Source organism: Puma concolor, chromosome B4 (assembly GCF_028749965.1).
Source record: "Puma concolor isolate L17-30 chromosome B4, mPumCon1.1.hap2, whole genome shotgun sequence".
In the NCBI taxonomy this organism is placed as follows: Eukaryota; Metazoa; Chordata; class Mammalia; order Carnivora; family Felidae; genus Puma; species Puma concolor.
Genome location: NC_141673.1, coordinates 25521120 through 25536856, shown reverse-complemented (window position 1 = coordinate 25536856; position 15737 = coordinate 25521120). Strand labels below are relative to the sequence as shown.

General features: G+C 38.1%; 1 protein-coding gene across 4 annotated transcripts in view; it reads right to left on the bottom strand.

The window, feature by feature from the left end:
• Positions 1 to 15737, bottom strand: part of USP44 (ubiquitin specific peptidase 44) — a 56169-nt gene that overhangs the window by 14640 nt on the left and 25792 nt on the right. For 3 of the 4 annotated variants that reach the window (XM_086712619.1, XM_086712618.1, XM_086712620.1), the window contains one exon: positions 503 to 1997. In XM_086712619.1, the coding sequence (XP_086568745.1) occupies positions 503 to 1927 (1425 nt within the window). In that variant the 5' untranslated portion in view covers positions 1928 to 1997. Of the gene's footprint in view, positions 1 to 502; positions 1998 to 8064; positions 8409 to 15737 lie in introns of those variants that run through there. The other variant, XM_086712621.1, reaches the window with a different exon arrangement.

Sequence of the window (15737 nt, the reverse complement as noted above, 5' to 3'; positions counted from 1 at the left end):
AGATCGTGACCTGGCTGAAGTCGGAGGCTTAACTGACTGCGCCACCCAGGCGCCCCATTATTTTTGAAAGAGAAAGAGTGTGCGTGTGCATGCGCAAAAGAGTGGGCGAGGAGCAGAGAGAGAGGGGGAGACAGAGAATCCCAAGCAGGTTCCACACTGTCAGTGCAGAGCCCTGCACAGGGCTCGGACTCAGGAACTGTGTGATCATGACCTGAGCTGAAATCAAGAGTCGGATGCTTAACCAAGTGAGCCAGCCAGATGCCCCAAAAGCTTTGATACCATAGATGAAAAACTACTTCCAGTGATTCATGAAGGAAACACATAAATGAGTGAAACACTGTAAATGAATAAGCTGACTTCTTGACACGTATTTGTAAAAGCAATCTATTTTGACCTGAAAACAGTCCTCTCTAACACACTAGATAAACAGAGAATACACATTTTTTAGGCTTCGTTTTATGAATTCCCCAAGATGAAAGTAAGATTAAAAACAAATCCATACCTGACTAAGTAGTTGTCCATGAAAAATATTATTCACAACATTCAGAACCTGTTTGATAAGTTTCCTTTGAGAAGTGGGGATAAGAGCTGGTAACCTAGTACCAGTTGTCTCTAGTTCATGTTGTATTTTATCCAAAAGTTCACAGAGAAATTCCTGAGCATCCTGTTGGGCATAACCACGAAAAGCTGGAATTAGTCTCCACACGGAGTGTAGCATAGCAAATGGTGAGACTAAGGCCCACTTTCCAGACCACATGACTTGGAACAAAGTATGCAATTCATGACAGAGAGAAATGTATTGTGAACTTGGTTCCTTTGGCTGAATAAGTTCCATCTTTCTACTCTTTGATGCTCCACCACTTAGTCCTAATGATAAACTTGGATGTCTGGAGGGAACACAGCCTGTATCTTTTTCTTGGCATTCATTCATTTGATATACTGTATCTGTGACTGGTGGATGCTTATAAGGTGATCTTGTCTTATCACTAGCTGTCACTGCCAGCCATCGGTTCAGATCAAGTTTTAAAAAACATTGCCGAAAAATAAGTAAATGACTCAACACTTGAAGAACAGAATTCATATAGCAAGTATTTCCCAAATTTCTCAATCCAGTTACACCAGGAGTTACTATTGGCCTTTGTTTACCTGAGGAGTCATTGGCTTTTTTTAATTTCACATCTTCTGAGGTAGGTACTACTTTATCTTTTGCTGGTGATGCTGGGGTTTGCAGTGGTACTTGAACAGGAACTATTTCTACTGTGGTAGACTGAGCTAGACCTTGCAAACGTAAACTCTTTCTTGGATGTATACTTTCCAATTCTGTTTTAACTTGATACTCTAATTCTTGTCGTCTTTTCTTCACTTCTCTTTTTGCTATTTTTTCCTGAAATTGTTCCTCTTGTCTTTTTCTTCCAATGGGTGATTGTTCAAACCAAGTTCGAAAGATTTTACCCATTAATATTCTTCTTCTATGCCAAAGAGCAGTATACATTTGATCTTCATTTTGAAGCAGAGATTGGGTGCTATCGTGTAAGTAATAAGTATCATCACTTGTACCCACAGACTGCAAAACCCTTCCACTACGAGTCGTGCACTGATAATTTTGACTTTTGATTGCACTTAAGGTACTTCGTAGTAACTTCAGGTCTCCAGTAGCATTATCATTAAGAACATAATCATCACAAAGGTAACAAAAAACATACATCTCATTCACCTCCAAGGCAACAGGATGACTGCTATCTTGAAAGTGCCTGACTGCATGTTCTTCAATATATCTTCCACAGGCAACATGAGAACAGCTAAGGCAAGCCCAAATCGACTCAGTTGTATTGCAGTCCACACAATGCCATTTCTGAGGGTTGAGGATGGAATGGTCTTGAGCAAGCCGCAACTGCCCAATGTGTTTGCACTTATCCATTGTTAACATTTATTCAGTCTAGCTGAGAAACACATAATCCAAACAAGTCTCTGTTCACGATACTTGAAACATCTGAAAACTAAGCAGAACAATATCAATTTTTAATAAAAGCCAATATTTTTCTTTTTTATAAGGTATTTTTCCAAGAAAAATTTTTATAAATCTGCTTCCTTTGCTCCCAATTTGTGGGCTGCCTGTCATAACACCATAGGCAGTTCTTACTTTTCTTTTGTTCCGAAGCTCTCTAATCTCTCATCTGCCTTCCTCTAAAAAAATACACACTTAACTTTCTCCAACAGGTTCCCTTTAAAAACTGTTTTTAATTTTCTGCCACCATCTACTGGTAGAAAGGGGGTAGTGCCCTCTTTTCAATGAACTAGAATAAGATCCATCCTTTCACCCAATAGTTGAGGGCAGTTTAAAGAACTACATTCCTTTTCTTAAAAATTAGGGTCGGCAAGACTCAAATATATCTCAGTAATGTCTACATTCTGAGACCCCTATCCAAATTGTTACTAAAGCATAATCATATTTAACAGCATGAGTTCTGAAACAAACACTTAGAGATATGAATTCTACCTCTGCAACATACTGTTATATGTCTGATTTGAGCAAATATTTTAACTTCTCTAAATTTCTGTAAAACAGGGAAAAGTCATACCAACTTCAATGAAAAACTGAAAAAATATGAAATATTTAACACACAGTAAACCCCCAATAAATGGTAGCTATAATGGTAGCTACAGTGAAAAAATATGTATTTTAAGTAGGCTCTACGCCCAGTTGTAGAGCCCAACATGGGGCTTGAACTCTGAGATCGAGACCTGAGCTGAGATTAAATCAGATGTTTAACTGACTGAGCCACCCAGGTGCCCCTAAGATGAACAAATCTTAACATTCTATTATATTCTATTTATTCAAATAAATCACATCGATATTTACTTAATTACCATTTTAAATTTAGCTTTCCACTAGTAAATCAATAATGACCTTTTAATTCATGGCTCTGTAACATACTTTGAATTTGACAGACTTGACAGTTTACCTTAGGGAGGGAGAAAGACAGAGACATGCTTTTGTGTTTGAATAGCCTCTTAGGAATGTACAAGGATACATAAGCAAAGAGAAAAAGAAAAATATGAAGTGGATGGCAATATAATAAATGTTTACATTCTGGTGGGCCTATGGACTATCTGAAATTATAAGCTTATTACAAAAACAAAAACAAAACCCCATCCCAACATAATAAAAACAAAACAAACAAAACCTATGTGGTTTTGACCCAGAAACACGTTCCTTTATGAGTTAAGAGTCAGGAAAACTTCTGCTACAGGATCTAAAAATAGAGGCATTTGGCTGACTTAGTTGCTTTAGTGTGCAACTCTTTCTTGATCTCAGGATTGTGAGTTTGGACCCCACATTGGGTATAGAGATTACTTAAAAGTAAAATCTTAAAAATAGATAAATAAAAATAAAGATAGTAGGGGTGCCTGCGTGGCTCAGTTGGTTGAGCCACTCTTGATTTCAGCTGAATGATCCCAGGGTCATGGGATGGCCTGAGTCAGGCTCCAGGCGTAAGCAGTGGAGTTCTGAGTTCCAGAACTCAGAACATTTTATGTAGTATGATCAATACTTTCAAACTTTTAGGGCAGCTGATAAAAGGACACTATCCAAAATCTATAAATAACTTATCAAACAACCTCCCTCAAAAACAAACAATCCAGTTAAGAAATGGGCAGAAGACATGAATTGATTTTTCCAAAGAAAACATCCAGATGACTGTCACGTGAAAAGATGCTCAATATCACTCACCATCAAGGAAATACAAATCAAAACCACAATGAGATACCACCTCTCACCTGTCAGGATGGCTAAAATTAACAACACAGGAAACAACACGTGTTGGTGAAAATGTGGAGAAAGGGGAGCTTTCTCGCCCTGTTGGCAGGAATGCAAATTGGTTCAGCCACTCTGGAAAACAGTATGGAGGTTCTTCAAAAAGTTAAAAATAGAACTACCCTATGATCCAGCAATTGCATTACTAGGTATTTACCTAGTAAATACAAAGGATACAAAAACAGTGGTTCAAAGAGGTATGTGCACTCCAATGTTAATAGCAGCATTATCAACAATAGCCAAATTGTGGAAAGAGCCCAAATGTCCAACAACTGATGAATGAATAATGAAGATGTGGGGTATAGGTAACAATGGAATATTACTGAGCCATCAAAAAGAATGAGATCTTGGGGCACCTGGGTGGCTCAGCTGGTTAAGAATCCAACTCTTTTTTTTTTTTTTTTAATGTTTATTTATTTATTTTGAGAGAGACAGACAGAGACAGAGAACACAGCAGGGCAGGGGCAGAGAGAGAGGGGGAGAGAGAATCCCAAACAGGATCCCTTGGAGCCTGACTCAGGGCTCAATCTCATGAGTAAGATAATGACCTGAGCTGAATTCAAGAGTCAGATGCTTAACTGACTGAGCCACCCAAGCACCCCAAATGTCCAACTCTTGATTTTGGCTCAGGTCATGATATCACGGTCTCATGTGAGATGGAGCCCTGAGTTGGGCTCTGAGCTGAGCGTGGAGCCTGCTTAAGATACCCTCTACCTCATCCCCATTTGTGCATGTGTGCGTGTGCTCGCTCTCTCTCTCTTTCTCTGTCTCTCTCTTAAAAAAAAAAAAGAATGAAATCTTGGAATTTCCAATAGCATGGATATAGCTAGACTGTATTATGCTCAGTGAAAGAAATCAGTCAGTGAAAGACAAATACCATAGGATTTCACTTGTATGTGGAATTTAATAAACAAAACAGATGAATATAGGAGAAGGGGGAAAAAAAGAGAGGGAAGCAGATGGTAAGATATTCTTTAAATTACAGACAACAAACTGAGGGTTGCTGGAGGGGACATGGGTGGGTAATGGGCTAAATGGGTGATGGAGATTAAGGAGGGCACTTGTGTTGAGCACTGGGTGTTATACGTAAGTGATGAATCACTAAATCCTACTCCTGAAAACAATATTACACTATGTTAACTAACTAGGATTTAAATATAAATTTGAAAAGATAAATAAAAAATACATTTTTTTAGGACAGCAATATGAATTTCAATGGTACTTAGGTGCCACCTCCAGGCATCTAAGAAAGCTGCAAAGGTGAAGTTGATTTTTGGTTCCTTCTCACCAATTTTTTTTTTTTTTTTTTTTTAGTAAAATCTCCTAGCAATCAGAGAGCCTCTCCCCCTTCATTTCTTAACTTTCAAATGTAGGGTGTATCCTGAATATGGACTTAAGGCTGACCAGTCCCAACACTCACATGTGTACACATTTCAGGCACACATTTTTTTCTTAAAATTTTTGAAGTTTATTTATTTATAAATAAGTAAACAAGCACAAGTGGGATAGGGGCAGAGAGAGAGGGAGAATCCGAAGCAGGCTCCACACTGTCAGTGCAGAGCCTGATGCAGGGCTCGAACTCATAAATTGTGAGACCATGACCTAAGCCAAAATCAAGAGTTGGACACTTAACCGTCTGAACCACCCAGACACCCCTTCAGGCTCATATTTCAAGTTTATTTCTCTTCCTTCAAAATTTCCTGAGGTCCAGAATCTGTTCAAATACAGTATTTTATTAGAACTCCTAGCATTCAACAGTAGTTGCTAATGGCAAAATTAAGACATCAAAGATTAATATGCTCCATTATCCTAAATCCTTCCACGTACTGAAGCTAAATATCTCATCCTTGACTCCTTTTTCTCTCTCCCTACACCAATCCTTCAGGAAAAAATGGTTGGCTCTATCTTAAAAATATATCAAGAACCCGACAATTTATTACCTCTACTGCTCTCACCCTGGTCCAAGTCACAATCAAGTCTCACCTGGATTACTGCAATAAGGCTCCTAAATGGTCTCCCAGCTTTGATCCTTGTTGCCAGCAAAAGTTTACACAGCAACAGCATGCTCTTCCTATAAACCTAGACCACCAGGGCCCAGACCTGACACTTAAGGGGGTCCCTGCCCTAACCCTCTCCCATTATGTGCAGTCCGCAGAGTCAGGGGGAGGTGGTCACCTGGAGCCTGCACACATCCCAACTTCCCTTTTAGATCCATTCATGGGTACCTAAGACCCAGAAAATTCCCTGCCCTAATCATCCCCAAGCCTGCTTCCAGGAACTATGGGCAATAAGTCACTGAAAAACTGTAGAGAAGAATGACATGATCAGATATATAGGTCACAGATGGATCTGAAATGCAGACCCAGAGGAAGGATGAATGATTAAAAGAGATTATTACTCCAGATATAAGGAAATTAAAGCTGCAGAAGTGTTGAAGGAAAGATGGGAGCAGAGGTAGATTAGCGTCAAACAAACTTTGGCTTAAAGAACTGGTTCAATATGGAGATTAAGAGAAAAATCTAGGGTTCTCTTCTATCTACTTTAATGTGTTTTTTGTTGTTGTTGTTTTGTTTTGTTTTGTTTTGTTTTTTTAAGAGAGAGAGAGCACATGTGAGCTGGGGAGGGAAGCAGAGGGGGAGAGAGAGAAACTTAAGCAGGTTCGACACTCAGTGCAGGGGTCAATTCTGAGCCCAAAATCAAGAATCAAATGCTCATCCAACTGAGCCACCCAGGCCCCCTCTACTTTTGTTTTAAAAAGATTATATAAAAAATAAAATAAAAAGGATCATATAAAGAATACAGAGACAATTTAAACATTCCTTTCTGGAAAGTCAGACAATAATGATTAGTTCAACTTCTTGAGATGAAGATGGAAATGCTGCTTATTTACTCAAGGGAAATTATTTCATTCTAAAATTTTAGAGGTGGTATGAATTACACCTTGCATAACATTCAGAAAAGAAGACTCAAAAGAAAAGAAACTTCTAGAAAGAATGTATAATATAGTTTATTTTGGGGTTATCCATATTTTCAAATATCTAAATAAGCATGTTACTTATACAATAAATTTTAAATATGCATACTAGTATATAATTTAGCACATATGTAGCTAAATTATACACGAGCCTCTTTAATCTCTTCTCTGTTCTGCAAATACATTCCTAATTGTTACTAAAAAATCTATTTACATGATGATGGCAAGGTTCTCACGGCCCTTCAACAGGAAGTGGCCTAAAATTGAACATTGTGATTCCATTCAATGAAAAACCCTGAAAAAAGAGAAATGCTGATCAGATGCCATCTCTCTGAGAGGCAATATAGCAGTGGAGAGGTATCACAACAAAATGGTTAGAAAGGACACTCTAGAATACAAATGACTGAGTTTAACACTTAGCTATATTTACCAAGTGACCTAGACAAATTATTTATGCTCTACTTACCTCAGTTTTCTTATCTTTAAGAAACGGTGGTAAGAACACCAATAAGGTTGTTGAGGGAATCGGAGAAATTTATATCCATAAAGCACTTAGAATAAACCCTGGCACTTAATTATGTGGCTCTCAGTATCTTAGTTGACAATACTACTATGACTACTGCCACTGCTACTGCTATTATATAGGCTAATTTTCTTCTAGTTTTATCACTTTTAGCCAGGGATTCATTCTTCTCAGCCAAATGTATACTGAGCCCAACTAAGGTGCTAACTGAAAATGAAGGTATTAGCTGAGAACTAAGGTCTAACCTCTCCCAGGAGTATTTACTTTTTAAAAGGGGAGCTCTCAAAGATAAAATCTTTTTAAAAAAATCTGAAGAAGTGAAACCAGGGGCACCTGGCTGCCTCAGTTGATAGAACCAGAGACTCTTGCTTGATCTCAGGGTTGTGAGTTCAAGCCCTACACTGGGTGTAGAGATTACTTAAAAATAAAATCTTTTATAATGTTTTTTGATGTTTATTTATTTTTGAAGGAGAGAGAGACAGAGCGTGAGGGGAGAGGGGCAGAGAGAGAGAGAGACACAGAATCCGAAGCAGGCTCCAGCCTCTGAGCTGTCAGAACAGAGCTCGACACAACTCGAACCAGTAAACCACGAGATCATGACCTCAGCCGAAGTCAGAGGCTTAACCGACTGAGCCACCCAGGCGCCCCAAAAATAAATCTTAAAAACCAAAACAAAAAAACCCACCAAGAAGTGAAACCAGAATGGTTGAATGACCAATAAGATTAATATTTTAGAGCAGGGGGTCCACTTACCCGGTCAAGTTATGAAAGAAACCAGGAGGGCAGATGACCAAAAGAGGGGCAGGGAGGTAAGCAGAAACTAGAAAGCCAGGTTGCTGCCACCTGAGGCTTCCAGTTTGCTCTGCTGCCTGGTGTCAAAGCTCAGAGACACTTAAAAAGGTATCCCCAAAGGGGTCTCATCACACAAGATCTAAAAGCTTGGAGGAAAATTAAGGGGTATGGGAGTATTTCCTTGACACTTCCTATTTTCCTCTATTGGGTTCAGAGCACTTTTCATTTGCTAATCCACTGCGGAGAAGCTATGTATTAAACTCTGTTTAGCTTCAGCAGGTTGGTTATGTAATTTTTATCAGTATATTCACTTTATTTTTTTTTTTTTTATTTTTAAAAAAAAATTTTTCCCCAACGTTTATTTATTTTTGCGACAGAGAGAGACAGAGCATGAACGGGGGAGGGGCAGAGAGAGAGAGACACACAGAATCGGAAACAGGCTCCAGGCTCCGAGCCATCAGCCCAGAGCCTGACGCGGGGCTCGAACTCCCGGACCGCGAGATCGTGACCTGGCTGAAGTCGGACGCTTAACCGACTGCGCCACCCAGGCGCCCCTCAGTATGTTCACTTTAAAGAGAGAAAACAAAATATTTTTGCATACTCCATGTAGAATCTGATAAAATATTACCTTATATAATAGCAACACACAATTAGTCAAGGTGTTCTGAATGGAATCTATATACAAGGATTAAAATAATCCATACTATCATTTTCTCACACATTTAAAAAATGTTTCATACTTAAAGTTCCAATTAATATCTATGAAATTTTTTTTTTAATTTTTTTTCAATGTTTATTTATTTTTGGGACAGAGACAGACAGAGCATGAACGGGGGAGGGGCAGAGAGAGAGGGAGACACAGAATCAGAAACAGGCTCCAGGCTGTGAGCCATCAGCCCAGAGCCCGACTCGGGGCTCGAACTCACGGACCGCGAGATCGTGACCTGGCTGAAGTCGGACGCTTAACCGACTGCGCCACCCAGGCGCCCCTATGAAATGTTTTTTTAACCAAGTATGCTACCTTTATTTGAAAAGACAGATGGATTTATAATATTCTGAAAGCTCTGTTATTCTTCACTGATTAAAGACAATGAAATTTTTAATTGGTTCAAAGAAAACCATCAAGCTATTTAAACTTTCCATGGCATATAACTGATGAACATTTTTATTTTTAAAATTCCCTGCTACTGCTGTTATATAGCAAATCTCTACAGTTTAATAATTGTATTTGACTTATTGAAAGCTAATTATTTTATACAGTTAACATATAACAAAAGCAATTATAAAATAGAAAACTAAAATGACTAGAAGAGAAAGAAAACATAAGATCTTATTAAATATGGTATTTTTAGTTAAAAATTTACATCACACACAAGTATCAAATACATGGGTAAACTATTTAACTTGTAACAGTTTAACAGCACTAAACTGCTTATACTTACCACCCAGTGGAGACTCTCTGAAATTGATTTTCATTTACTCAAATGATAGCCCTTTGCAACATACAATTCAGGCTTTCAGCATGTAGTAATACCCTTCTGACATCTATTTCAATGGCTCATCCTATTGGCAGAAGTTCAATAACAGATGTAGGTAGCTGACCACCAGAACTTTTCTGAACCAGTCTCAGGCACACTGCAAACTCAGCTTACCTGTACATCTTGCTGTCACAGAGTTAGTTTCTCTTCCAATATTCTCGTATTTTTTAAAAATATTTTTAAATGTTTTATTTTTGAGGGAGCGTACGTGAGCAGGGGAGGAGCAGAAACAGAAGGGGACAGAAGATCCAAAGGGGGTTCTGTGCAGTAAACCCAATGAGGGGCTCAAACTCATGAACTCCAAGACCATGACCTGAACTGAAGCTGGCCGCCCAACCAACTGAGCCACCCAGACCCCCCTAATATTCTCTTATTAAAGATAGAGTAGTATTATTTAAGTACCCAGGCTATTTTGTTTTGTTTTGTCTTTGGTTTTACTCCTCCCTCCCATCCTTTCTACTCAAACATTCTTATCACCTATGTATAAAAGGTTATCACTCCCCAAGTCTTTATTCCTTTTCATTTGCAGAGCTATCATTCTTATTATGGACTTTACTGTATCATTCCTGAGGTACAGCAGTAACCTCCAAACTGGTTTCCCATCCTCCAGACTCTCATTCTCCTCCACAGTACTATCCTGCCAAACTAATCTTCCAAGTTTCCTTTGAGCCTTTAACTATTAGAATCCTCTGTTCCCCATAGTTCAATAAAACAGAGGATTTCTGGGGCACCAGGCTGGCTCAGTTGGTAGATCATGTGACTCATGATCTCAGGGTCATGAGTTTGAGCCCCATGTTGGGTATAGAGATTAAAATCAATTAATAAATTAGCAAATTTTAAAAAATGTCTAACTTCCTAAAGGACTTGGGTTGTGCCAAATGTGAATCCTTTGTTTGTATATACATCCTTACTGCCATTGAACTGTTGGATAGGTTCCCTATGGCCAGGGAGGGACTATATGTCAAACATTTTTTTAGCGTCTTAGTTAAAAAAAAAAAAAAAAAAAAAGCCATCTTACTTAAAAAAAAAAAAAATCCTATAGGTTTGATAGCCATGTTGTTTTAGGCTACCAAATTCTTGGCACAAACAACTAGTATTGAATGCAGGTCTTGCTTCAGTTCTCTTTATGACATTTGAATAAGTGGTTAAGAATAGGAAGCCAATTATACTTAGACAAAAAGAAAGAATAGGAGGTCACTGATTACTAGTGACCCAAACTGCCCCCCCACCCTCAACCAAGTGGCTATTTTTCCCTCAAGGTCAGTTAAGGAACAGTTTCCTGATATTTTGTGATATCATTATCCTATTTCTCCATCCTTAACCACAGCCTACCACGTGTCTAGTACCATTCTATGTGCTTTCAGACACCCCAAACAGACTTTATACAAAAGTAAACTGAGATATACTTCCCTAACCCTAATTATTTTAGGTGCCTGGCTGGCTCAGCTGGTACGTCAAGCAACTCTTGATACAGCATGTGACTCCTGATCTCAATTCCGTGAGCTGGAGACCCATGTTGGGAGTAGAATTTATTAAAAAACAAAACAAAACAAACACACAAAAAAACTAGGTGGGGTGCCTGGGTGGCTCAGTTGGTTAAGTGTCTGACTCTGTTTTGGCTCAGGTTATGACCTCACAGTTTTGTGAGTTTGAGCACCACATTGGACTCTGCACTGGCAGTGAGGAGCCTGCTTAGGGTTCTCCTTCCTTTCCTTTTCTTTCTTTCCTTTCTTTTCTTTCTTTCTTTCTTTCTTTCTTTCTTTCTTTCTTTCTTTCTTTCTTTCTCTCTCTCTTTCTTCCTTCCTTCCTCCCTCCCTTCCTTCCTCCCTCTCTCCCTTCCTTCTTTCCTTCCCTTCTTTTTTCTTTTCTTTCTTCCTTTCTTTTCTTTCTTCCTTCCCTTCCTTCCTTCCTTCCTTCCTTCCTTCCTTCCTTCCTTCCTTCCATCCTTCCTTCCTCTCTCTCTCTCTTTCTCTCCCTCCCCTCCTCATGCTCTCTCTCTCAAAATAAAAACTTAAAAACAAACAAACAAACAAACAAACAAACAAACCACAACAACCAGAGGCACCTAGCAGGCTCAGTCAGTAGAGCATGCAACTCTTGATCTCAGGATTGTGAATTCAAGCCCCACATTGGGTATAGAGATTACTTGAAAATAAAATCCTTAAAAGAATAAAAATAAAATAAACAGGGGCACCTGGCTGGCTCAGTCGGTAGAGCATGTGACTTTTCATCTTGGGGTTCTAAATTTGAGCCCCATGTTGGGTGTAGAGATTACTTACAAATAAAATCTTTAAAAAAATTAAAAATAAACAACAAAGTTAAACAAAAAGGTTAAATTTTGGTATGATATGCAGTGACCCTTTAAATAAATATTTGTGCTCCAAATACAAATATTACTAAGAACTACAAAAATCACTGAAAACTTAGAAGGATAGCTAATTTTTTTACTTCAAAAATTAACATTCCTCTATAAATTCGTTACCTTCAACAAAATGGTCTTTTCAGCTGACCACCCCATTCCACCTATTTTATCTTAAAACACTTAGAAAGAAAATATGGAAAGGTACAATGACAGTATAAACTTTGGAAGTTCCTAGAGGAGGACAGGTACTAAAGATCATTCACATAAAAGTAATCTTGATCTTCTCACCAGTGCAATTAGCAGCACAGTTTCCATATTCTTTGCTTTAAAAAATGTTTTCATGAAAAAACAGGAAGTTACCATGAAAAATAAACACACAAAAATAGCCAAACTAAATTACTATTTTAAAAAGTGACACAGGGAGCTCCTGGGTGGCTCAGTTGGTTAAGTGTCTGACTTTAGCTCAGGTCATGATTTTGCAGTTCATGAGTTTGAGTCCTGCACTGGGCTCTGTGCGGACAGCTCAGAGCCTGGACCCTGCTTCAGATTCTGTATCTCCCTCTCTCTCTCTGCTCTTCCCCCCACTTGCACTTGGTCTCTCTCTCAAAAATAAATAAACTTAAAAAAAAAAAGCTTAAAAAAAAAGTGACACAGAACGAGGGAACTGGCTAATATACACTCCTAAAAGAAAATCTATATTTAAAAATCTGAACAGACACTAAAATAGGATCATTATGCTCTATTAAACTTCTCCCAGGGCACCTGGGTGGCTCAGTCAGTTGAGCCTCCGACTTCAGCCGAGGTCACGATCTTGCAGGTTCGTGAATTCAAGCCCCACATTGGGCTTGCGGCTGTCAGTCTGTCAGTGTGAGCTCACTTAGGATCCTCTGTCCCCCTCTCTCTGCCTCTCCCCCACTTGCGCTCTTCCCCCTCCCCCTCAAAAAAAGCTTCTCCCTTTTCAGAGTCATAAAACATTTGCATTTTACATCATTTCTAGTGTGTCTCATAGAACAGCTTTGCAATCATTGAAAATTTGTTTAAAAGTTTTGAAAGACCACAAGATCAGTCTAAACTCTTTACCATGGCCTGTAAGTGCCTTCAAATTGCCTTCAAATTGTGGCACAATACATACTTTTCTATTCTCATCTATGACCAGCCACTTTTCACACATCTTTTATTAAAATGTTTTTATATACAAATGACCATATTGTGAATGAAAAATTTTTGTAACTGGGGTATTTACTACTGTTTCAAAGGCAATGGGTGTGCACATTTTATATAAATACTTATATACATACATAACACTGGGCATAAAGAATATTTAAATAAAATTGCATCACAGTAATCATCTTTGTCTCATTTGAGAATTCCTAGAGGGATAGATATTAAAGATTCAACATATGCTGAATCTTTATTTTAATAAAGATAATTTTTATAACAAAATTTAATTTTCTTTTAACAGTACCAAATAACCTAAACAGATCCTCTAAAAGCTATTAAAAGTAGGAAGATTTGTTATTTTCCATAATAAAAGATAGGAGGAAATGGCAATTTCAATAGGAAGTTGGCCTTAGGAATTACTAACCACACCAATCTTTGCGTTCATTTGGATAAGAATGAAAAGAACCTTTATGCATAGTAATTAGGGCAAATCCTACCCCACTTCTTATAAGCAGGTTCCAAATTTCCATGGAACTACCATAGTAACCTGTGCTCTTAGGAGATGTTTGCAAAATGCCAAGGGTCAAGTATAGTGCCTGGTACAAAGGGGTTCAAAAATTTGAATGAACAAATGATTGAATGAATTAACAAAATGGCCTCTCAAACTCTCCCATACTCTTAGGTATGCTATCATGCCTCTTAAGTGCTTTGGCACCTCTTATCAATCATGATGTATTTCCTTTCCTTTATCCCTAGAAAGGCCCTAGTTATTCTTCCTTCCTCTAGAAATCTAGAATCTATAATTACCCTGATCTCGCTTGAAACTCTTCATTAAACAAAAAAGGATACTCTTTTTCCCTGGGCCTTCTTCACATCTCTGACATTGCCTCCCCAGAAGCACAGAGATTGAATCTAGTTCATGTTCTAAGAAAAAGAACTGGAAATTAAGTTCTGCCACCAGGTTTATTTGATTTCCTTACCCATAACTACTTACAGGTATTTCATTCATGGGCAATTTTGTTCCAAAATATTTATCATTAGTGTCACATCACCATACTTATATATCAACATACTGCAGCTAACTTCATAACAATGGGACAAATGTTCACAAAAAGATTGAGTGGGGCACCTGGGTGGCTCAGTTGAGCACCCAACTCTTGATTTTGGCTCAGGGCATGATCCCAGAGTCGCAGGACTGAGCCCCATGTCAGGCTCTGTGCTGAGCATGGAGCCTGCTTAAGATTATCTCACTTTCTCCCTCTGCCCATTTCCCCACCCCACCTCTCAAAAAAAAAAAAAAAAAAAAAATTAAGCATTCTATTATGGGTCTAGAAAATTGAGTTCAAATACTTTGTGTAAAATGCTTAGACTCTATCATTCTAACACATCTATAATTTGGCCTAACAAATATATTCTTGGACTATAAATAAGCTTTTCCCATGGTATGTAAAACTCCACTGAAAGTAAAGTTTTATGGTCTCTGAAAGCGCTGTGAAAAACCAATGTACTTCAATAATCTTAATTTTTGCCAGAAAGCCAGTATTATAGAATCCTCCTATATTTTAGTGACCTGTCACTTTCTATTTCGATTAGGCCTAATGGCAAAACTGTCCATTACTGAATCCAGAAAATGATGGGCACACATTTCCTACCTTGATTAGTCTCTTAACCCAGTCTCTGTCTAATCTCCCTCAACCAGACAACTCCATTAGAATCCGGCAACCATGTTTGTTCTGCCTAACATTACAGGAAGGAGAAACACTTCAAAGCACCCTTTTTCTGCCTATAAGAAGCCAAGACGTTGCCTTTCTCTATATCTCTGCACCATTCAAAACCACAAGTCGACACTTACAGGGATTTTCCCTCATGATAAGCAGATAGTCAGGTGCTGGGGATACAAACAAAATACAATCAGACTCTGCCCTCAAACAACCCAATGAGCAGAAAATCCTCTTACGTACCACCAATGCTATAATACTCAGTAAGATTTAAGCATGTAGAGGAAAATTTTGGTAGAGGGTATATATGATAAATTTCTGTAGTACAGAAAGAAAAATCTGTGAAAAGATGGGGGGAGGGTAAAGACAGGTAGAAACAATATATTTCAAATATTTAACCCAAATCTTCAACAGATTTTCCAATTTAAATATTCCAAAAAGTGTATCACTGTATAGTATACTCAACACAGATTCACTTATCACTTAAATGTTTTTAAGCTAAAAAGTCTGGGATAATTAATATTCTGGAAGAAAAACAAGGTGAATGTACAATGAAAACAGCCAAAACATTTCAACTTTCTACACTGTATGCGCTCAACTTTGTTCAATATTAGAATATCTCTAAATTTCAATATAGATAGACTACATGAAAATTCCTAGAATGAAAAATCTGCCATCCTTTGCAAAATGAACGGCTAATATACAAAAAGCTAGAGAAATCGGAGCAGGGTGGAGAAAAGGTAAACAAGACAAAATGTTTAAAATCTCTTTCAAATCTGTGTGGGGGTAGGGGTTGGAAATTAAATAAAATAAAAATCTCTTTCAAATCCCGAGATGGTAAATTAAGGATAAAAA